This window comes from Ochotona princeps, chromosome 14 (genome assembly GCF_030435755.1).
Source record: "Ochotona princeps isolate mOchPri1 chromosome 14, mOchPri1.hap1, whole genome shotgun sequence".
NCBI classification, from domain to species: domain Eukaryota; kingdom Metazoa; phylum Chordata; class Mammalia; order Lagomorpha; family Ochotonidae; genus Ochotona; species Ochotona princeps.
This window is the reverse complement of record NC_080845.1, coordinates 58008964-58033627: the sequence shown is the minus strand read 5'-3', so window position 1 is coordinate 58033627 and position 24664 is coordinate 58008964. Positions and strand designations below refer to the sequence as shown.

General features: G+C 42.9%; 1 protein-coding gene across 4 annotated transcripts in view; it reads right to left on the bottom strand.

The window, feature by feature from the left end:
* FRMD3 (FERM domain containing 3) overlaps window positions 1-24664 on the bottom strand; it is a 262640-nt gene that overhangs the window by 17216 nt on the left and 220760 nt on the right. For 3 of the 4 annotated variants that reach the window (XM_004581134.3, XM_004581133.3, XM_058672580.1), the window contains one exon: window positions 22973-23097. In XM_004581134.3, the coding sequence (XP_004581191.2) occupies window positions 22973-23097 (125 nt within the window). Of the gene's footprint in view, window positions 1-1954; window positions 2175-22972; window positions 23098-24664 lie in introns of those variants that run through there. The other variant, XM_012925727.2, reaches the window with a different exon arrangement.

Here is a 24664-nt window from a genome sequence, read left to right as displayed (position 1 = left end):
AAATTAAACTAAGGCAAATATTAGACACTATAGGAAGTAGTTTATTTTAAAGGTCAAAAGAAATTGATTGTTAGCAATCTCATATAATTCAAGTCAGTGCTTAATTATGAAGAATAAAACAAAGGAAGCACTCTACAATCTTGCCATGAGGAAAACTTACACATGAACAGAAACAAAATTTAGAATCTATAAAAATTAGAAAGTCTGCACATATAAAATGTTGCTGTGTCACAAGATCAGCAATCAGAAGGGGAAAAAAGGTAATGTTTATCAAAAGCAAGTGATTAATATGCAGTTTATAAAAACAACTGCCATAGGAAAGCACAAAGGCACAGTAAAGAACGGACAAAAGCAAAGTAAACAAATGGGCAAGTTTCAGAAGAAACATAGATAGGTCATCATCATTTGAAAAGGCTTTCAGATGGTAAAAAGAAATACACACGCAGAATAGCAAAATCCCATTGTTCCTACAATCATTTTACAAAATTTGAAGAAATTGGTCAAACCAGGGTTAGTGATTATGTAAGTTTAAACATTCTCATTCTCACTTGGATAGTATTTGCCTTTTCAAACAGTAATTCACTAGTTTCCATCAAAACTTAAAAGTTACATATCTTTTCACCAATAATTACAGTCGTGCAAGCCTATCATAGGTGGACTCACTGTACCCATCTGTTAGAGCCAAAAGGTATCAAGTAAGTTCCAACAAGTTGGTGATCAAATAAATGAGTTGTAAATCTTCATCATGTAAAAGTATCTGGCCTGGTTTCTAAAGAATGCATATTAAAATGCATTGATGGGAAAAGTCTTTCAAATCAGATGATCAAGTGAACAATTAATTACAAATAACATTCCCAGCACAATCTTATTTATGAAATAAAAAAGTTTCCACATCCTCTGTGCCAATCTTTATAGAGTGGCTACAGGGAGTATCAGGATAAAGCAAAATATCCTATGTATTGGTGCTCTGAAAAACTCTTCTGCAACAAGAATGCAACATACATTACCTATGCCACTATACAAGCAGAATTAATTTCATCTGAATTCACTAAGATGTCAGTTCTATATACACACATGAGATTTGCCCAATTCCAGAAAAAAATTTTAATTAAATCGTGAAAACTACAATATATGAGAGGACTTCAAAAACTTTGTGAGAAATGGAATTAAATGATAAGCTTATTTTGATGCAAAAAAAAGCTGGAATTTAAGCATATGAGGGGTCTTCAAAAGGCACGTGGGAAATGCATATTACAGAAAAATAAAAGCATTTCAAAATTTGCCACACCAAAATAAACTTACCTTTTCATTCCCTTTCCTAAAAAACTTCATGAAGTGCCCTTCTGTGTTAACTGCAGTTTCTTTCCTGCTGTGACTTCTGACCCTTTGAATTCCTATTCCAATTCATATTTACTCCAACAGTCAAAATACAACAACATGATATTTGTAAGGAAAAGGAAATGCCCATTTTAATCCCAGTTCTTTAGTTGATATTTTGCATGACTAAACTGTTTTGAAGATACAGGGATGCTTTGCTGCACCCTGGCAAGCAGATCTGAGAGCTGACCCTTCTACAATAGGCGGGGTGCTGTTTGATCATCCACCCAGTCTGGCTCCTTCAGTCTGTCCAGGCAGCCATCTGAAAGAACACACCGGCCACCACCTCCCTCCTGACTCACTGCTGACTGGGGCGTCATCTCTCCATACGAAACTTAACAGCACTTCTTCACTAAATAAAGGTATACACTCCCTCCTTGCCCCTTTCCAGTGCTTCTTCCCTCTCTCTCATTGTCTCTGATCCTCAGCCTTCCCCCCCTCTCTGCCTATCCTGACCACATATCTCTGACACCAAGTCCATTGGTGTCTTCTCTGTGTGTCTCCAGCAGTGAGCTGGAACCAGGAAGCCCACACACTTTGGCAGGTGCAGGATGACATCCCAGGGCGCGGCACATACCTGCATTGCGAGCTGTGATCTTGGAGCCGTGTCTCAGCAGACGGACAAACACATTACTGCTGCAGTGGTTCACCAGGTGCAAGTGCAGGCTTCGCCGCGTCTGGATCTTGACCAAGCATTTTGCCATACTGGTTATTCTGGTCTCCCCTGGGTTTCCTCTGCCCGTCACGGCCCGGGATGGCCACCACCAGCCATAGCGGCTTTGACCTTTTGCTAACTGTCCATTTCTGTTTTAAAGGACCGAAGCTAGGCACACTAAGTGAATCAAATGTCAGATGCCTAATGCAGCCAACAGAAATAACTCATGAGGATGGCGATGGGCCAGGGTGCAGGGAGGGGGCTGCTATTTTTAAACTCTCCACTCACTCCTCCAACAAACAATGAAATATTACGCACCATCCTTACATGTTTGAAGCACCTAAGCTTCCCCACCCCCGTGATAAGAGGACAACTGGTAACTCCACAGTGCAGACACAGCTCATCTTGATTATTTTAAATATTGTATTTATCAAGTCTTCATTATGCTCTAGAAAAGTGCTGTCCAATAAATATACAATGTATGCCACATTTTAAGACAGGGAAAAAGCACTTAAAATGTAGATGGCACAGTCATTCCACAATAATGATAATGTGTTCTGGGTAAAGGTCTCCAAAGGAGTGTTTTTTTTTAATATGCAACTACACAAAGATGATTCCTAAATCATTTACATTCTTTTGTGGAGACAGATGTCTGAGACAGGCGCGTGCTGTGCACATACAGCATATCTCAAGTTAGCCAGCAGCATTCCATGGGCAGAGCAGTCCAGGCTCTCAACCACATGCTGACATCCTTAAACACAGGACCTGCATCCTCAAAAGACACTAACATTTTCTTCACTCTGCACACACAACTTAGAATAACCTGCTCTTACAAAGTTGGGAAGCAGCAAAGTTATGATTTAAACAGGGCAACCAATTGACGCCATCTCATCCAACTTACTAAGAAAAAACACACGCAAACACAAGGCAACAAGCAAAAGACACAGTTCCCAGAAGGACAGCTGCAAATGCTGCCCATACCGTAAGCAAATGTGTCTTAAATGCAGGAGGCAGGCAATGTGTTCTCACTCCTAGTATGTTGGAAGTCTTGCGCTTGCTGCCCAAGGCCTAGGATGAGCTTTGCATCCCAGTACAAGCATTCAGGGAGCAAACTGTGCTCTTTTTTTAAAGATATGCTAAAAATTGAAAACCAGTTTCAACTGTTGAATCACTCTGCTCCACATGCTAGCTTTCGTTAATGCTTCTCTGCTGGTGCATTTTCTTCCACTTGTTATTCAGAAGAAAAGCATGCACCTTGTGCAACTTCAGCATGCAGCTATGCATTTCTCCAGTAACTATAATTCAAAAAGGTAATTTTATATTAAAATATCCTTTTTTCTTGCCTAATGAAACAGAAGGCTACATTTCAGAGCAATAAAATGAAATTCTGCATTATTATACCTCACTTTAAGAATATAAAATGATGCAACATTTCTGCAAAAAAATTTTAGCAAAATATGTGGGGTTTTTTTTCTGCATGGATGGCATTCTTTGAGCCCAAAGTAGCACTTTCCGTGATTTGCTCTAAGCAAATACTCAGACATCTTTGTGAAAGTTCTTTCTTTTCTTAATAGTCTGTTTTTTGAGATAACATGTATTTCTTTATGTTACAAAGGATTAAAAGCTCTACTAAATAGAGTTCAATAAATAAAAATTAAAAGGCTATAAAGATCTTTATTAGAGTATCATTGATTATGGTTTTAAAAAGTCAATCTAAAATGCCAATGTAACTGGATCGATACATGTGATGAGCTATTATATGGAGACATTAAAAATCATATCTTTAGAACCTAATGAGGTGAGACAACATTTGCAATATGGTAAATTTAAAAAGCATGTTTTTATAAGCAGTGTGACTTCAACTATATAAAAATGCATATTGGAAAACAGATGAGACTGGGCCCTAAATCCTGGAGAGGGGAAGATCATGCCCCACTGTGCTCAGGCCCTGGGTGGGAGGCTCACTTTGGAAAACCTCACTGTAACCTCCCCTTCACACACTGTCCACCCAGGTATGGCTCAGCAGTTCATACTGTCACAGGAGTGAGTCCATTTTGGTTTTTCCAAGGTTTTGTTTTTTATTGGAAGGGCAGATTAGATTTACAAAGAGAGGAAGTGACAGAGAGAAAGATCCTCCATCTTCTAGTTCACTCCCCAAGTAGCACAATGGCTAGGGCTGAGCTGGTCCAAAGCCAGGAATCAAGAGCTTCTTCCAGCTCTCCCACATGGTTGTAAAATTCTAAGGCTTTGGGCCATCATCTACTGCTTTCCCAGGCGATAAGCAAGGAATGAGACGGGAGTGGAGCAGCTAGGACATGATTAGGTACCCATGTAGGATCCTGGAGCTTGCAAGTTAAGGATTTAGCCATTGCACCATTGCTCTGGGCCCATATCCATTTTCAAATTGGAAACTTGAACTTCAAAATTTCAAACACAGTACCTGATACTATCAACCTAGAAATTCAGCAAATCTTCATTCCTTTGTCATGCCCCTTAGACTATACTTCTGAGCAGAACCCCCGCAAGACCTCCTCAGTAGAGGTGAGTTCTGAAAGATAGATTCTTAATGAAACTGTTAACTATATCTTGACAATGAGCTACAATGTCAGGATACACTTAAATAGCAGAATGATGGACATGTGACTGTTGAGGGACTAAACTTTTGTTACAATATAGGGGAAATAGTGAGGGAAAGGGGGCTGGGGAGAGTGGAAGGGAAAATCCCTGAGCTTAAAAAACTGCATCATGAAAAGTAAAGACTTCATTTTCAAAAAACTACCTAAGAAATCCTTAGGATGTCACAGAACAAATCTAAAAATCATTGCTCCAGATGAACTGCTGATTTCTAATAACACAAGTGAAGAAATTCAAAATTGAAAGGGTTGCTTTATATGACAATGTCTTAGGGTGCTATACTGATGAAATCTCCCTTTGGCCTATGTGAAGAGAGCATAAGCATTCAGATTTAGTTTCGCCTAAATATTTCTCCATGTGCAGTGAACCACAACCTAAATTGGTGTATAACAGACTATAACCTACTATTATAATAACTTCAAATAAGACAGGAGCTATACCCCATTAGGGGGTCTCTGTATCTCCTTTCTTTTTTCCGTATGTCAATTTCCTTTATCTGGCCATAAATATAGCTTACCCACGTGGTAGAACAAAACATTTCGAACCATGCTTGGTCCAGACTGCTATCAGAGTCTAGACCTGTAAAGAAACCACTTACAATTTGTAAATGTAAATTCCTAGTGGTTTCCTCTCCTAACAAATTTTTATGTTTACCATGTTAAAATATCAGGTGATCTGATAGCTCACTTGGAACAAACAGATCTTCCAAGGATTGGTCACAGAAGCACATGTGGCAGGCTCAGACCAGTGCCTATACTACAATTGCTCAACAACATTATTTTCCACACTCAGGCATTTCTTTGTCTCTCTTCACTGCCAAAGAGGAACACAGTGAGTTGGCACTTACACAGCCTGGATTCTCTTCCTTCTGTCACTCAACTGTCTCTTGGACATATTATTACTAGTTATTTTTCAAATTGCAGGAGGCACTATTGCTGGTGCTTGATGGTTTACTTGACCATTCCGTTATCTGGGAGAAGTTACACCAGCTTGCTGGAATGCTCCAGTCTGCGATGATCTTGGCACTTACATACCTGGGTACCTGATATGTAGTACTAGGCACTTAATACTAGGTACTATATCACTCTTAATATCATGGATTAGCTGTTGTTGAAAGTAACATTTTAAAGATGGAATAGATTTAATCTTACTTAAAATGACCATATAGATTCAGTGAATTTTTGGTTAACTATCAAGTCCAAGTAGAAAGATACCAAATATTTATCACAGGGATTCACATTTGTCTTGGTGGTTAAGATGTCTGTATCCTGTATTGGAGTGTTCAGATTTGATACATCCTTCTGGCTTCTGACTCCAGCAGTAATGGTTCAAGTGTCTGGGTTCCTTGACACCCATATGGCAGCCCTGGTCTGAGGAGATATATATTTATATACACTCACACACATATATTCTTTTGCATTATAGATTGTGTGGCAAAATAATTGTCTGTCTCCTCTCTGATATATCTACTACAAAAAAAAATTTGGCTCAATGTCCCAAGGTATCCTAAAAATCCACACCCAACAACAGAGCCCAAATTCTTACTGTTACACTACTCTAGACATGCTAGGAACATGAGAGGAAACCTCCCTAGCTATCCACAGATGAAACCAGTCGAAAATCCCCCACAGAGGTGGCTCAGGGACAAGGAATTTCACAACTATAATGCTGTGTTCAGAAACACGCTTGAAGAATTCCCTTGGAGTGAAATTTAAGCCATCTCACTGACCAAGGCTGCCTGTCATTCAAATTGCTTCTTCCATCCAAAGTGTTTGTCCTCTATCCTGGTTAAACGCAAGGCTTAAAAATGCCCTGATGTTCTAATTTTAGGCGGTTGTTCTCTTGTGGTGCTCATTGTTAATATGACTGAGGAGTGTTTTGCTCATCTTCTTAGGGAATGGTTCTTTCTTGAACCAATTTATAGTTCTGCAGTAGCAAATCAAATTATTTTTGCTATGATTTTCATACCTTTTCACGCTTCCTATTCATTTGTGTCTTTTTCAACAAGTCTTTGTGATTCATTAATAGATCACTCATGAGATGTTTTGATTATTTGTTAGCAGCTGATTTTTGTAAACATCCCTTTCAACACTGTTTTTGCTACATCTCAAGGGTGTTGACATTCTTGCTTTTATTGTCATTTCTTCAATGCTACATGAGTCATGCAATAGCATCAATTTCCACAAGTAAGCTTTTTATTTTTCTACATTACTTTGGTAATGCATTGGTCATTCTGTAGCATGTTGCTTAACTTCATGTTGATGTAAATTTTCTGGTTTTCTCCCTGTTGTGGATTGTATTTTCTGGCTCTGTATTTAAGGGTCTTTATAATAGAAGTGTAGCAGAGACTGACAAGTTCAAATACAGAGACACAATGTGCAGCATGTCTCTCTCCCTCCAGACCAAAGATGGACTCCAGTGAAACAGTTGAATATAACCTGACAGTAGGATGCTGAACTCTCCAACATTTCCATGCCCACAATGTTGGGAAACACTTCAATAGCACAATGATGGACTTATGACTATTCATAAAGGAGTACCCATTGTAATATTAGAGGGAAAATTAATACTGATAAGAGGACTTGGGAAGAGGGATGGGAAATTCTAGAACCTATGAAACTGTGTCATAAAATAATAAGAAAACAACACAAATAATAAGAATAATAAGAAAATTGGTGGGGAGAAGTGGGTAATAGCCCGAGAGGCTGGGAAGAGGGTGAACTGTTCAGGGCTCTTACGTCAGAAGAGGAAGCTTGATGTCACAATAGTTAGATCTGAGCCACACTTAGAGGAAATCGCCATGGCTGCTGCGTGGTGGTGGGTAGCAGTGGAAGCAGATACCTCGACATCGTCAGGCTGAGTGTGCAGCAGCGAGTGGACACAGCAAGGGCAGAGTTGTTGAAATGACACTGGGGGACATTTGAAAGTTTAAAGGGAACAGAAATTTGCACGTGGAGTTGATTATTCAGTATTTTATGATTCCTGGGCCATGGCAGAAGTTTGATAGGAGAAAGTTGATATTAAAAATCTGACTTGGGGGCCTGGTGCAATGGCTCAGTGGCTGAAATCTTTGCCCTGCACACATCAGGATTGCATATGGGTGCCATTTCATGTCCCGGTTGCTCCACTTCCCATCTAGTTCCTGGTTTGTGCCCTGGTAAAACAGTAGAGGATAACCCAAAGCTTTGGGACCCTGTACCTCTGTGGGAGACCTGGAAGAAACTTCTGTTCAGATCTGCTCAGCTCCAGCCATTGCAGTCACTTAAGGAATGAACCAGCAGATGGAAGATCTTTCTCTCTGTCTCTCCTTCCCTCTGTAAGTCTGCCTTTCCAACAAAAATAAGAAAATCTTAAAAAAAAAAAATCTGACTCAGGACAGGTATTTGGTGTGGCGGTTAAGACACTGCATTGAACAGCCTCTTTTCATGCAGGAGTCCAGCCTGTTCCAACACAGCTCCCTAGTAATGTACATCCTGGGAAGCAGCAGACGATGGCTCTGGAGTCTGGGTTCTCTACCAACATGAAAGACGGGAATGAGCTCCATGATCCTGGCTTCACCTGATCCAGCCCTGGCTGTTGGAGGCATTTAGGGAGTGAGCCAGCAAACAGAAGCTCTCCCTCTCGCTCGCTCTTCCTCCTTTACTTTACCTCCTCCTTTCAATTAATTAAGCAATTCTACAAAATTTAAAAGAAAATCTCTGGGGCCAGTGCTGTGGCATCGCAAGTAAAGCTACCACCTGAAGTACCAGCATCTCATGTGAGCTCCAGTTCTACACCTGATTGCTCCATTTCTGATCCAGTTCCCTGCTAATGTGCCTGGGAAAGCAGCAGCAGATGGCCCAAATGTTTGAGGTCCTGCTCTCATGTGGGAGACCTGAATAAAGCATCTACCTCCTGGCTTAGGTCTGGCCCAGCCTTAGTCACTGCAGCCATTTGGCGAGCAAACCAGCAGATGGAAGATCTCTGTCCTTCATTCCCTCTGTCTCTGCAACTCTGTCTTCCAAATAAGTAAGTAAAACTTTAAAATAAAATTTGAAAGCACAATCTGATTCTGGTATTCAGGACAGAGCAAGTGCTGAGAAAAGAGCCGACTGACTTGGTCATGGAGCAGAGGAATGAGAGAGCAGAAGGGGATTATGCAGAACATGGTTCAAAGGACACTGGACGTGAAGGAGAGTCTTGCAGGTCACCAACCACTGGTCAGAATAAGGCCCCAACCATCAGAACAGGGTTAAGAATATGGACCTGCCCAAAGAGAAGGGCCCAAGGTCCAGGACTAGGTGAGAACTGGAGCCACAAAGGCAGAGACTTAGGAAAGAGAGCCAGGCTGGCAAGGGGGCTGGAAGTCAGGACACATAAGAGCCAGAGCTCCCAGGGCTCAGAGTAAGGACTGGGCCTTGGCTGCTTGCTTTATTGCAGGCAAGGATATAACTGGTCCTAGATTAGAAACAGGAGTGGAGATGGATCTGTGTGTAGGTGTATAGAGGCCAAATAGTTCTGATGCGGGTGGCAAGCAGGGATTGGCAAGACCACCAGGCATGCAGACAGTCCTTTCTTTAACAGGGAAATTTGCATTCTACATTCAGAGTATCTAGAGGATCATTGTAAAAGCACTATCTGCTTCTCTTTCAACAAAAGCACCTGCCAGCTTCACCTTTCCAATGTGGAAATGGATATCCAAGGGTTAAAGACATTTCCCAACTTCCTTTCTCTTCTGAGAGCAGATGAGATGTTAAAAGAAGTGAAGGCCCTTTCAAGTGAAAAAAAAAGGTTCATTTTGCATTCCCTTTTAAGCCTGCTGTTATTCATTTTCAATTTTATACTGGAAACTTGCAACTTGAATCAAGAAACAGAAAAGCTATGAACCCTGATTTAAGAGATCACAGTGCAGTGCACATCCTATCTCATTTAAAAAGAAGATGGCTGTGCCTTTTGCTGTCAAAGACAATGATGAATTATTTCAAAAGTATGGATTTAATGACAGGTGCAGTTTGGAGGAAGAATTATTGAAGATGGGTGAGGGAGGGGAGGATGCATATCAGTTACTTCATCATGTGTTACGGAAAATGAGTACAGTGAGTGCCAGGTAAGATCTAAATGCTTGTCAAATGAATGAATGAATGAATACATACATACATACCTGCTCTCATTTTATGCTATGTGTCCTATTTCCACTCAAGTGGAGTCCAGCACACATGGGAAATAGGGACTCCCAGGTCAGCACAGGATACTTACATGAGTGGCACAGAACCAACCAACAGGAATGGTGAGGGACACACCTGAGACCGAGTGCCTCACACTGGTTTACTGGAGTAACAGACCACAAGCACCAAAAAGGAACTGGAGCAGACAGATGCCCTGTCTCTTTCAGAAATCTGGAAGACTCAGTATGAACAGGGATTTCAGATTTTCAAAATTATATCCCATCTTCCATGTAGATTCAGCTGTAAGATTGACAGGGACAGTACTACACTCTTTGGGGGGCAGAAAAATAGGTGTGTGCACAGTTATGAATAAATGAACATATATTTATAAGTTAGATATGTGAATAGCTATCTTCCTACATTATAGACATTATGAAAGCTATACATGCAAATGCTGTAAGGAAGTCATAAAAAGAAAATACCATAGAAATCTCAATAGTTTCTTCCTCCACTGCAATAGATTGTTACATGAGCCTACGGCACTTAATTCAGTTCCCTCTGGAAGCCACAGTTGTAGGAACTCTGATTCATCATCAGCCAAGCCAAGCAAAACCTCTTCCCCTTCACAGACCACAATCTCTCTCTGGTGTTCACAGCTGGTTGTATCTACAATGCTCATCTGGCTTAAGTCCAAGCCCTCAGTTGATCACGATCACAGGACAGTCAAGGATTCCTTCACAGGACATTTGACTGATACGTTTATGTCTTGGCTGTGTCCTTTAAAGCAATTACTATGAGTTAAACACAGCAGCCACACACCAACCTGAACAGAAGCCTACCACCTGCATAAATAGGATAATGATTCTTACCATAGGCTGTGAGAAAACGAGTAATTACAACCAATCCTGCTGTAAGCCATCCTTTATTTAATGAATTCAACTTCAAAATTAGGCCATGATTCCCAGGAGGGAGGTGTAGCAAGCTTCCAAAGGGAAGATTTTTTTTTTCCCTGCAGCCTTATTCTGCTTAGCATTCGATCTGCGGTAGCATACTCAGCCCTGGTGTCCAACCTCCCCAACTCATTCAAGGTGATGAACATTTAAGGAGTCATTAGGGACTGGCTTGCTGATACCAAGGCTTGAACACCCCAGTACACAGAAGCTCTTGTAAATCACAGAGATCCCCCACATTTATGTCTAATAAGTTGCCTCTTGCAATCATTTGATGTAACTGAAAACTAAATATAGTCTCCTGGTGAATGGTTCTGTCAGGAAGGAGCTGAGTCATTTTAGACATATACAAAGTCATCTAAAATGCATGGTCCATAAAAAAAAAGCAAAAAAAAAAAAATAAAAGAAATAAAATACATGGTCCAGGAGTCTGAGATAAAGAACACAATCCCAACCCTAACATACAACTGCTGTGCAACTTTGGATAAAAGGTCTCACATCCCGACCCCCTGGCCATTCCTGTTTGTAGAAGAATCTGAATGGATGTGCTAGTCCAGAGACTGGCAGGGTTTTTGATAAAGGTCTAAATTTTAAATTTTAAGCTTTGTAGGCTGAAAGACCAAAGTCAAGGCTATTATGTAAGTACCTGTATAGTCTTCAAACTATCACTGTTAGCTACAAGGCCAGCAAGAAACAGGCATTGGGATGCCCAGAAGCTGTTCTTTGCTGAATGCTGTGCAAGATTAAACTCCAGAACCTATGGAACTATATCATAAAGCAAAACAAAATATGTTTTAAAAAACCTCAACACAGCCTCTGACCCTCTAAAGCTATGCAAAATAGACCTGCCCTAAGTCCATTTTTACTGTAGGACTCCAAACCTTACTTGTAAATTTTTTTTTTACCTTAACATTCAGCCAAATAGTGTTCAGAGCCAGATTCCCAAGGACAATATTTTTGTTTTATAGAAAAAAACAAAGATGTGAAAGGTGGAGGGTCTTGTTTGTAACCAGCCAGCTTCTTGGTGGAGAAACCAACAGAAATGGTTTTGCTTCTTCACTTGACCAAGGCCTTATTGCTCCAAGGGACAGCTGCCTGAACCATCACATTTCATTAAATGAAATATTTGCAGTCACCTACAGAATTGAAATGATCATGCTGACTGTTGGAGTCTTACGATGTAATACAAAATTTCTGTAAGACAATATGTTTATAATTTGCATCATGGACAAGGCCTTTAGCTCCTACAGTGCAATAAACATCAACATTTCAAAGACTTCTTTCAGTGATCCAAACTTATCCTAAGTAATGAACTTGATAGCAATTCTTAAAGCCAGAATTGGCAAGATGAGAACAGCTCTAAAGAAAAGCACAAAAAGGGAACAGAGAAAAGCCTGAAGCGATGGCAAGTCTCCGGCCTTGCCCTTGTCCCAAGCTGCCCCTGGCATCTCCTACTCTGCAGGAGCTACTGATGCAAACTGCAGTGCCTTCATCTGGTATTCCATAGGTGCTTAACAGTGAGTTATGAATTCTGATTGTGTTCATCCACTACTACAATGACAAATAAGTGTATGTCTTCTGCTATTTGGTGGCTTCCCCAGCTTCTGCAGAGGTGAGTTCAGCTGCCTGTGCCTGTCCACAGTGGAAGACTGTGATTGTCAAGGAGTTCAGTGCAGCTCAAGCACATGCAATAGTTAAGCAATGCTTACAACAGACTTGTGTTAGAGTTCCTTCTAATTTAGGATATGAGACCACTTGTTTATTTTTGGGTAAATCTCACCACTTGCTATCTGATCAATGGTAAGTTTATGGCATATTTTTGTGGACTTTTATTTTTAACATTCAGCAAACAAGGCAAGAATTTTAAAATTGTGTGGTCAGGACAATGGCAATTATATTAAAATGCACAGAGAAGGAAACTACTAACACATGAGCATTGATTGCCACAAAGACGCACACAGTCAGGGAAGAGACTTTCCTTTCTGCTCATTTATGATTCTTTGTGCTTTATAAGTTTGCTAGAAGACAATGTACCTATTTTATGATGGTAAAACAAACAGTAATCAGAAAACCCAATGGCAGGGACCAGTGTGGTCAGAGCTGGTGTCGACTGATCTGCCATCACCAAGCAGCAATAACTACAAGGTGAGAGATGGTTTTATGAGATTTATAAACAGCTCCTACTGTTCCATATAACAAGACCTAAAAATAGTCTAAAAAATTACCAGTGCCTTACTGCTAATGCATGTATTCCAATAAACCTGGGCAAAGAAATGATACGCCCTTGCATGTGCTTAAATGGTGGGGAAGAGAGGGAAACCACGCAGAGATGGTCAGTTTGTTTGAGACATGGTTGTGAACTCCACAGAGAAAGGAAAGAAAGAGTAAACTGTTCGATCAGATGAACAGGGAGGCGAGCAGGCTCAGGGGGCTGAGAGAACAAACACCCAACCATCAAAGCCTTGAGCTCTCCAAGATGTCAGCAGGGTGAGAACGGAGCAACTGTGCAGTGCAGAGGTTCAGCCTGGAATGCTATTGAAAGGCCTACACGTGGATAGCACAGTAGGCACCTCCTGCCACCTTTTCCGTGTTGGGGTGGCAGGTGGGTCAAGAGCACAACATGCAAAACCAGCACTGTAGGCATAACGAGTAAAGCCACTGTCTGTGGAGCCAACATTCTATATTGGATCCAATTTGAGCCCTGGCTGCTCCACTTTCAATCCAACTCTCTTACGATGTACCTAGGAAAGCAGCAGAGAATGAACCCAAGTGCTTGGGACCATGCACTCACATGAGAGTCCCAGAAGCTCCTGGTTCCTGGTTTCAGACCAGCCTAGCTCTGGCTGTTGCTGCCATCTGGGAAGCGAATCAGCAGATAGACAATTATGTCTCTCTATCTGTAACTGCCTTTTCAATAAATGATTTTTTCCTTATTTAAGAGCACAGCATGCTTGGTGGATAAAGATACTTATTGCTCACAATGCCTTCCATGTTCATATAGAGACTTTCTAAAAGGTCACGAATCCACCTTAACCCCTCTGTGGTTGGGGTTAGTTATTGTAAACAGCTTTTTGCAAAAACCCACCTGTGTCCTCTTCCCATACAACACTATCCCAGCTAGGACACACATGGGCATTCACATACATGTGTGCACAGACACACACATTTAATTCCCACCTATTCTTCAACATACACATCTCTGTCACATGTAAATTCAACTCCAAATCACCCCTTGATCGAACCGCATTGCATTTTCTAAAATTCTCATTGGTAGAAGTCCTGATGTCTCCACATTGCTTGCATTTTGTTAGCAGAGAGAAATCAAACTTTTCAACTCTTACTTAATTTTATCCACCTAGGGGAGAAAGGCACAGCTTTAGCCAGCCTGTACCACCATCACAGCAGACAAGAATAATTCTCATTTCGTGGTAGGAATAGCCAGTTACCAAGTCTCACATCATTAATGTCATTCCCTTTCTCTATCGTGATCCAACACCTTCTATTAGTGAGAAAAATATCTTAGCAAATACAAAAGCAGCATTTTGCCTTCTACAGTCAGTATGGAAAATCTGTTCTATTTTGCATGCAAGTTTATTTGATTGAATGACTCTCTAAAATGTCATTTTCACCCGTGATAAGCTTGCACACTCAAATGTTTCATCTCCTGAAATTCTCATGAGCGCTAAATGAAAATTTACCAGTGGCTTGCTGTTTCACATCTAATATTTTCCATAGCACTAATGCTCTGGGATCCCGTAACCGAGCAACTTTGGGGTGAGCACTGAAAACATGCTTGTTGCCAAGTGGTGCCCAGGAATTCATTTTGTTTTGTCTCCACAAAGACATAGCCAGTTTCAGAGCTAATCCTCCAGCTGTCCTGTGGGTAAAAGGGGTCACACGCTCTCCCCGGACACCTCCGGGCTTATCTGGGCAATAATACTCTGCCCAACTGTCTCTGAGAAACTTGAAGTCCTGGGAAGAATGGAAAGAGCCTGTCAGGGAGATGAGTGCTTGAGACCCCAAAGAGCCATGACCAAAGAGACCATATGAGACAAGATACCAGGATCCTCCCCATGAACATCAAGGTTTAAGATCATGTTTCTGACGACAATGCAGTGCCATAGCAGGCTAATCTTCCATCTGCAGTGCTGGCATCCCATATGGGTGCAGGTTCAAGTCTCAGCTCTCCAGTTTTGCTTATAGCCAGCAAAGCAGCAGAGGATGGCTCAGGTCTTTGGGCCCCTGCAACTACATGGGAGATCCGGAAGAAGCTCCCAGATTTGGGCCAGTCCATCTCTGACTGTTGTAACCAATTGGGGAATGATCCAGAGGATGGAACATGTGTGTGTGTGTGTGTGTGTGTGTGTGTGTACTCTTTCAGATAATTTTTTAACATTTATTTCATTTTTATATACAGAGAGGAGGAGAGACAGGGAGGAAGATCTTTCGTCCACTGATTCACTCCCCAAGTCACCTCAATGGCTGAAAAATCTTTATTTGTTTATGAATGATTTGACTCTCCCGGAGCAAAAGTCCCAGTCACTATGTAGAAACAGATCACAGCAACATCAAAGTGAGCGATGGGACCACTGTTGTGGCAAGTGAGCTAAGCCGCTGCCTGCCGTGCCAGCACCTCACATGGGCACCAGCTTGAGTCCTGGCTGCTTTGCTTCCGATTCAGCTCACTGCTAATGTGTCAGGTGACTGAATAAGGACACAGGCCCCAGCCATTCTAGTTCCTCACCCATTAAAGCTCCCAGGCTGTTATCAAAGCCAATCCCTCCAGAGACTCACGGCCTGCACTTTAAAAGATCAGACTAGCCTGTGTCTTGCGTTGTTCCCCACTCAACCCCCATGCCCCTTTCCAACCACCTAGCCTCCAAAATGTAAGGCTGACTGAGGCTGAAAATTCCTTGAAAAACTGTCTCAGCTCTAAACACCCTCCCCCACCCCCACCCAAGTCTCCTAAGCTATCCAAGGCCCATTGCAACATGTTCGTGCATTTCATCTACATGCCAGCAACTGGCCACTTCCTGCACACTTACTTTCTTCAGTGAATTCATTCTGGCTGTGAGTTCCTGCCCTGTCTCCTTCTGTGTTCCACGCTCTTTTACCAACACCTGGGTAAAGCAGCAAAGGATAACCTAAATACCCGGGTCCCTACCACCCCTGTAGGAGACCCGAGGGAGTTCCAGGTCCCTGGCTTCACCTGGCCCAGCCTTTGCTGCTATGGCCATTTGGAAAGCAAAACATTGGATCTAAGTTTTCTCTCTCTGTCTCTCCCTCTCTTTCTAAAACTGTGCCTTTCAAATAAATAAATAACATGTAAAATCTAAGTGAGTGGTGACCTCTGAGGCTCCTTGACTCAGTGTCTGAAGCACAGGGCATCAGTGGCTGCACAGAACTCTCTCAAAGGCACCAACTGTATTCAATCAACCATTCCCTGAGCCGTGGCGAGACATCATTTAACCTTTCAGCGTCTCAGTAGTCTTATCAGTTAAACAAAGAGATCGAAGTTTCTTTACCCCCACCAAGTATCTCTGAGAACTTGGATAGTAGAGTCGGCAGTCTGCATACCTTCTGTGACATCAGTGGCTCTATCCCCACAACTTCACCTCTTACCATGTCTTGGTTCCATTGCCTCCTCTCGAATTTCATTTTCTGTCCTAAGAATGCCCTTTTTATTTCTCTTCTGAACTATTCTAATAATTTTTGTGTGGAGTTTGTGTCTCCAACATAGAGGTCCTTAACCAGAAAGAATATTTTGCTCCCCGGGAGATGACTGGCAACATCTGGGCATGTTTTTGGCTGTCAGGACTGCTGGGGTGCTGTTATTCAACCACTCAGTAGATGCCAGGGACAGCCTATAATGCACAAAACAGCCTCCCAACATAGGGTCCCAGGGGATCGATAATGCTAAAATGGGGAAACTTGGCGCCATTCATACTTGCCTCAAATCTATCCCCTAATACCACCAGAAGTACGATGAGATCATGATCATGCTTGGAAACTTTCAACCTCTTCCAACTGTTCTCAAGTTGAGCTTTACTAAACTCTCAAGCTTTGGACATGACACCCATATGATCTGGCCCTTTGTTAACTTTCTTCCTCGCTTTCACCATGGCCCTGACCCCTGAGATCACACAGGCAACTGGTGCATATGGACGAAGCCACTCCCATCACCTTCTTCCAACTCATCTGGGTCATTTATTCTTTTACCCACAATTTTATGTAAAGTTCTCCACAATTCTAAGAAAGCAACAAGACTCTGCCCAGACACCTATAGATACCCACCACCAGCAGGACACACAGATAAGTGAGCACACAAATCAGTCTTCAGAGGAAGGACCACTCATGCCTTTTGATCCCACTGCCATCTCTCTACCAAGCTGTAAGCCTGGAGACAACAGAGTGTGGGCATCCTTATATCTTCAGCAAATTCACTGCAAGTATGCCCTACCAGTTGTATTAAGTTACAGCTGATAGCTTCCTTGTTCAGGCATAAAAGAACCATTGAAATATCAAGAAATAAGAATGAAGCAAAAATCCTTAGACTGGAGATACTCAGAGTTTAGAAGCACATGGAAACAAATCTTTCTCTGGAGCTGCATAACATATTACAGAAATAAAATTCCAAAAAATAAGTCTCATGAAATGTCTGAATTCCACTGCCTAACACAAACACAGGAGACATGGAGCAGAAGCTAACTAGCAATCGATACTCATATGATGATATCAAAGAAAAGGGACAGGCATTGTGTTGCAGATTAAGCCACACTTCAACGTGGGCATCCCATAGGAGCACAGGTTCCAGTTGCTACAACTCCAACCCAGGTCTTTGCTAACATATCTGGGAAAATTAGGGAAGTGTGGTTCACTTGCTTGGACCCCCGTCACCCACATGACTGAGCCAAATGGAGACCCAGGCTCCTGTCTTCAACCTGGGGCAACCCTGGGCATGTGGCCACTTAAGGAGTAAACCAGAAGATAGCAGAAGATCAATAAATATCTCTCTCTCTCTCTCTCTCTCTCAGTCCCTCTCTTTCTCACTGTGCCAAATAAATAAATAAATACATACATACATATAAAAAAGAAAATAAAACAAGATTTTGCCCACTGTCAAAAATCATTCTTTCAATTTTTCTGGCCCCTGAGATGATTTGGCCCTTACTCTAGCTTCAGAGGAGCATTTTATTTACTGAATAATAAATAATGCTATCCTTCTGTCTCAACTTCAAATTAATTCTGCATAATAGAGGTGGTTATGATTTATGTGATCTTCAGACACCTCCCTCCCAAAATTGTCCTGTAACAGGACAAATCTCCTAGAAAAAGCAATTTTATTAGACAGAGAGCTACTATAGTTCTTTGAAGAAAAAGATCTATTAGTTTGGCTTTACAATTGATGGGACAATTTATGATGGTCCTTTTTTTAAAGATTGATTTATTTTTGTGGTTAAGAACTTGTTTTTTGGTTTTTTTTTTTTTAACATACTGGTTACGCAAAACCATGTCAATTCCATGTTCCAAATTGCTGTTGATGTTATATTGGGACTCTTAATTGACTGGGATGATATTCTACCAGCTCTAACTTTGGACCAGAAATGGTCTCCCCAAGAAAATGTTCAACCCATCTGGACAATAAGTAGCTGGACTCTATGCTTGGTATATGTTTGCAAGGAAAGAATCTTGATGGAATTTGAACTGTAATACTGCATCAAGGTGGAGGAATCCACCAGGGGGGAGGGGAGGAGGAGGGGGAGGGGTGGGGGGATTCCCAGAGCCTATGAAACTGTCACATAATGCATAATAATAAATAAAAAATAATAATAAATTTAAAAAAAGAAAAAAAGATTGATTTATTTTTTAAAGGCAGTATTCATACAAAAGTAAAGAGGTTCACATGCGCACACACACATAATCAAGACAGAGAAAGTCTCTCATGTGCTGATTCACTCCTCAAACTGCTGCAATAGCCAGGGTTTGGCAAGGCTACATGGGTGCTCATTGGGATGCAGACGCTACAGGCAGTGGCTTGACCCATGAAACCACAACATGAGCCCCACTGTGCTGCTTTAAGGCGGTTGGGAAAAATTAAAAAGTAGCTTAAGGACTCCTAGCTTATATAATCAGGTTTTAAAATGTTACTGCAATTACAATACTTTATTTATTATGCATATAGCTATTATCTTGAAGTGGAAGCTCGTGTTAAGGTGGAACAAAATGAAAACACTTAATTGAAGGGCTGATAGACTCAGAAAGAAGCAGGATTCCCTTCACATCGTGGGGTCTGCTGGGGAAGACACAGCCTAAGCTTTCATATTCCCCATGATTACCATCCAACCAATCTGGCTTCCAGATTATGTCTCCATTGAAGCATCCATCATTTTAGATATAGTCACGATTCCACGTGTGGGGTCCCCTTATCACATCCAGTTCCCCTTCACTGAATCTTGAGTAACCATGACCTTCAGACAGGGATTTTCTTTTTTTTTTTTTTCTTTAATATTCATTTATTCATTAATTACATTGCATTACATGACACATAGGTACTGGGATTCCCCCCCCCTTCACCCCAAACTCTTCCCCCATCATGAATTCCTTCACCTTGATGCATAACCACAGCTCAAGTTCCGTTGAGATTCCCTAATTAAAAGTTTACACCATACAAAGTCCAGCATCCCACTTGTCCAGTTCAAGTTCAACGGCCTCTTAGGGAGGCCCTCTCAGGTTTGTAGGCAGAGCCAGCAGAGCGTCACCTCGATCAATCAGAAGCTCCAACATATCATCAGCAACAGTCCAGGTATGATGAGGCTGGTGCAGAGTCTACTGATTGACATAGTCCGTCTTAGGGTTTCCCCTTGTCCAGTTTTCCGCTGCAAGCATAAAGCTGAGGTGGTTGATTCATCTACTCCATTTTCCATCTTTTCTTGATTAATGCTTTGATTCCTCCATTTTGTTCAGGGGAATCCCCCTAAAAAAAACTTTGAGGCATTCCCAGTCCAGGCTCCTACATGTACTACTAGTAAGCACAGTGTCTGCCACCGTCCATCACTCCGATCAGCTGATGGTTTTAACCCCTGGGTTGGTTCTCTTCTGAGCCCCGACCTCTATTGGAACCAATGAGTATCGCATCTCTCCCCGGCTCTGCCCATCACACTCTCGTCCCTCACCTAAACCAGTGGGAGGAGTGCTGGTCGGGTGTTGCATTCCCTACTAGCACAGGCCATTTCACCTTGGCATTTTGTGTTTTGTACTGGTTTTTTTTTTTTTTTTTTATCGCAACCAAACCCGGCCAGGCCCCCACACAGTTTCAGCACTTGGGCTTGCCAATGGATGACGTGAACCGACTCAGCCTGGTCTGCCCCAACCCGAGCCAAGTGTATTCCAGTGGGTCACATTCCAAAGCCTCTTCTGGGTTATTTACCTCCATGCTTCTTGCGTTTATTTGTAGAGTCAGTGTCCTGTCAGAGGATCTGTTCAGGTTCCTCCCTCCGACTCCTTCATGGTGTCGGGCTTCACACATTCCAGCAGGTCCTTCGGCCAGCTCCGCTCTTCAATCCATTCTGGTTCCTGCTGTTGAGAGTTTCAGCCCAGCCACGGCTCGTCCATACCCACGCATATCTCATATATGGCTCAGATGGGGTTGAGGCCTAGCCAAGCCCGTCCAACGTCTATCCTGGTCCTCCGGAGCACCAAACTGTGCTGTGGTCTAATCCGGCATGGTGCGTCAAAGCCGAATTGATATTTGTGCCAAGGGATTACAACTGTGACCCGAACAGAACTCAGCCTCCCTCCAGTTCCTGTGCCCCTTAGTGGTAGGCTCCACGCAGCCAAGGCCTCCACCACGCTCTCCAACCAGGCCTGATGCCAGCCAGCGTTAACTATGCCAGAGGTTGCTCTGGTCAGCCCAGAGTGCCCTATAGACTGTCATGCCTCCTGCATAGACTCCACTGGCCCTTCTAAACCGTCCAATGGGGTCAGAGTGTCAGGGGATTGGTCCACGCATGCCTCACACATTCTAGCCCCGAGTATGGTTCTTGAATGCCAGTCAGTGTCATAGTAATGCCTTCTGTGACCCCTCTGCTGATCCCTCATCCTATCAGGTAATGGGGCATCCTGCTGGACAAGCCCGGAATTTTGCCTTTTAAGTGAGCTGATGTTGGCGATCGGCACTATAAAGTGACTACAGGTTCTTCAGAGGAAGATTAAATGCCTTTGAAAAGCTTAAGGACTAATACATATTCTCAGAGTACTGTGGGTTCAGCACGGAGCGTCTCATGCAGCATATCAGAGAAACCAAATTCCAGAACTTCCTGGCCGGGAGGCCAGCAGGCGAAGCCTGGCGCCAAATGGCGCACTGGCTGCCTGAGAGCCTCGCACCCCATGTACCTGCGCAGGTGGTGGAAAGCTTGGCTGTGTTAGGCTGGAATCGTGGCAGGGACCCTCGCACCCGGCTGCATGGCGGCCCGGGGCCAAGCTGCTTGGGCCCCCGCCTGGATCTTGCTAGCTCCTCCCCCACTCCAGCCCCTGGCATGGCGGCTCAGAGGCGTTCCCAATCCGCTTCTCAGGGTCCTAGGACAACCTTCCCGCCCCAAACGGAGGCCATCAGACCAGGACCCCGGCAAATCGGAAAGCTGCCCGAGAGCCTCGCACCCCATGTACCTGCGCAGGTGGTGGAAAGCTTGGCTGTGTTAGGCTGGAATCGTGGCAGGGACCCTCGTACCCGGGCCGCATGGCGGCCCGGGGCCAAGCTCCAGACAGGGATTTTCACACAATGCAATATTCCGGGCACATATGAGAAAGCCCAGAAATGAATCAGAAAAAGTTAAAGAAAAAGCTGTTTTTCTTTCACTTGCAAAATACACATATGTGCACACGCACACACACACTCACACGCAGACCACAAAGAATCTGATGAAAACCATGGCCAAGCAATCTGGATTCAGAGAGCCCTTGGGCTAGCAAGATTAATTTAGCATGGAACTTGCAGCAGTAGTTCTTTAGTCCACTGTAACAAGACTTCTGTTATCACCATCATCTCTCCTAGCCTAGGTGGAGTCTCAGAAGACAGTGAGACTTCATCTTCCACATTTCACACCCTCTCCCTCTACCCACTGAATTCTGTGCCTCCAGTTCCCAGTTCCTGCAAAGCATCTACATCAGATTTTCTGAAACTTTTACACTTTGATGGGTATGGGTGATTATTGTTCCCCTCAAGGGCATCTGCACCCCAAGACATACTGATACATTTTCTTTCATGGCCACCATTCTTGAATGGAGCCTGGAGGTGAAGGTGATCATTGGAGGACCTGACTCCCTTGAAACTGTCAGTATCCGGATTTCCAAAGAAGAAATCAGGTTAAGGCAGAGCACATCACATATGTATTCAGAGTTCCAATCACTTTATGTTGTGTGTTTCTGTGTTTACTTTTAAATTAATGAATGTGGTTTTACCTCACAGCACTGAGCATGCACTAGAGTAGATTTTTTTCCCTGAAGTAAGTAAAGTCATCACAAGCAAGCAAAGAACTCTGGAAATTACATACCACATCATTTAAAAAAATAACAACTTCTGGGTTGAACTGAACTCCATATATTTTATCTTGTATCAAATCCATCAGAAAAAGTACCCATGGAAAAAGAAATAAGAGGCTAGGGGACTCCTGAGGCTAAAAAAGGAGATAACCAGAGTAGAGATACTTGTAAACAATTCTTTACAATTACAATTTAATTGTGATTTGAGTGAAAAACATTGCCCTCCAATAGATGTCGCTATGATGATGGACTGTTCTCCATCTTAGGGTCCAACATGGTTGCCACCAGCCATCTGTCACTATTAATCATCACAAATCTGCCTAGAGTAGGTGAGGAATTTCAATTTTAACACATTTCAAGACAGTTGTAAATACCCGCCCATGGCTAGTGGTTACCACACTGGATGGTGTGGATCTGAGACCATTACCACTTATGCATGTAGTTTTAGAAATTCTTTGTACCAGTGAGCTCTCTTCAGTAGAAACTGATGGGATTGCCATGATAACATAGTCCTCTAGGTGCAAAATGCTTCTTTGCTAGAAACAAACATAGTCAATGACTCACTCCCAGCCCCTGTCCCAACCTATATCCTAACACACAGAGAATTGGTGCCTCCCTCATCCCTCCAGTGTGAATCTTCCATGCCGGTCTCTGGGACCAAGTGGCTGACTTACCCTCACCCAGAGGTTGTTCCTCCTCCCGCTCACTTGGACAAGGAAGCAATGGCTGCAGAGGCTCCATGTTAATGATGAGCTGTTTGTTCAGGGAGTGGGAACTGCGGCTTTGTGTGATGTTAGCTCTGAAAACAGACACAAGCCAGAGGGGGTGAGTGTCCATTCAGCACACTGGCTCTTTCACCCCTAGAGGTCATCCAAGCCTGTAGTGGCACAGAGTTAGTAGCAAAACCAAGGTGCAAAACCCTTTTGACCCTTCCACTCCTAACAAAAGGTTCCTAATGCAGGCAATTTGTAAAAAAAAAATAACAGCACAACTTGATATGGAAGGGCAGGACAGGTAATGTCTGGAATCCTGAGTTCACAGAATGCTGGTGCCAGAGGTCCAACTCTGTAGGCTATGGTCTGCAAGTGGGCTAAACTCCAAGATAAAGGCCTGTAGGTGAGGATCCACAGTTGGGCAATGGTACAAGACCACAGGACTGGGTGCTTTAGGATATCCTTGATACAATCACATACTGACTTCTTTCCGTGGGTTGCATCGTTTCTTCTCATCATCAGGCATTCACTGGTGTACATCAACATGGAATTTAGCTATGAATGTTTGTGCTATATCATTTCTTATTATCTCAATTGCACATCACCCACTCTCCAAACCTATTCATGTTGTTGTAGGCAATGGCAATTCACATGTCCCAGCACAACCCAGGGAAAGAAAATGCAGTTCTTCAGATGTCATCACAGTTGGGCATGCTGGGTGAAAAGAATACCTTAAAAAGGGACAGGAAATAAGATGACACTGGAGATCACTACCATGAAACCAGATATATAAGAAGATCAGCCAAGCACATAGCACAGGGTAACTGCAATGCCACCAACAAGCCCCTGGACAGATAGCACAGAAGTTCTTAGCAACAGCCTAACTTCATTTTGCAGATACCCAGTGCCCAATGTTCCCATTCACTCCCTACTCATCAACCTGCCACGGAACCCAGCCTGAGTGGACTAGGACACCAAATACATCCTTTAGATTGAGGAGCCCCTCCTTTAGCCTCATTGCAGTCTTTTTAAAGGTTCCAAATGACCCAGACTTCAGTTAAAGCAAGAACCCACCTGCACAGGTGCTCTAAGGCTCATGTAAAACCGGAAGCCGAACTGCCCTTCATTTAGTTGGCAAAGTGTCTTACAGGAGAGGCCTTCAAAAAGCTCATGGAAAAAGCACCTTCTCTTTTCATTCCAGTTTTCCATAACGACATGGAAGTGCCCTTGAGTACACTTTATGTCACCTTTTATTCACATTTGTATGTGCCAATGAGATGGTGAGGTTACACACTAGGCGGTCACATACTAGATTCAGGACACTTGTTTTGCACAGACTCAGGATTCATAGCCAAGCTGCATGTTTGCTGCCCAGTCCTTCAGCCATGCAGCACACTCCCCTTCCGCACCACTGGTCTTCAGACAGCCTCAAAAGGACTCTGCCCACTAGCCCTGAGCTCACGTAATTGCTTCAAGTCTCACAGAGTCAGGCTCTTGCCAAAAATCCACACTGCATCCCAACTGGCTTCCACCTAAATCTTTGAATTCAGGTATCTCCACCCATGTCACGCTTCTCCATTTCCAGGCTACAACACTGCCTGGCCCACATGTCTGCCTGCTCATGCATGTGTCCTGTCATAGTACTGCCTCCAC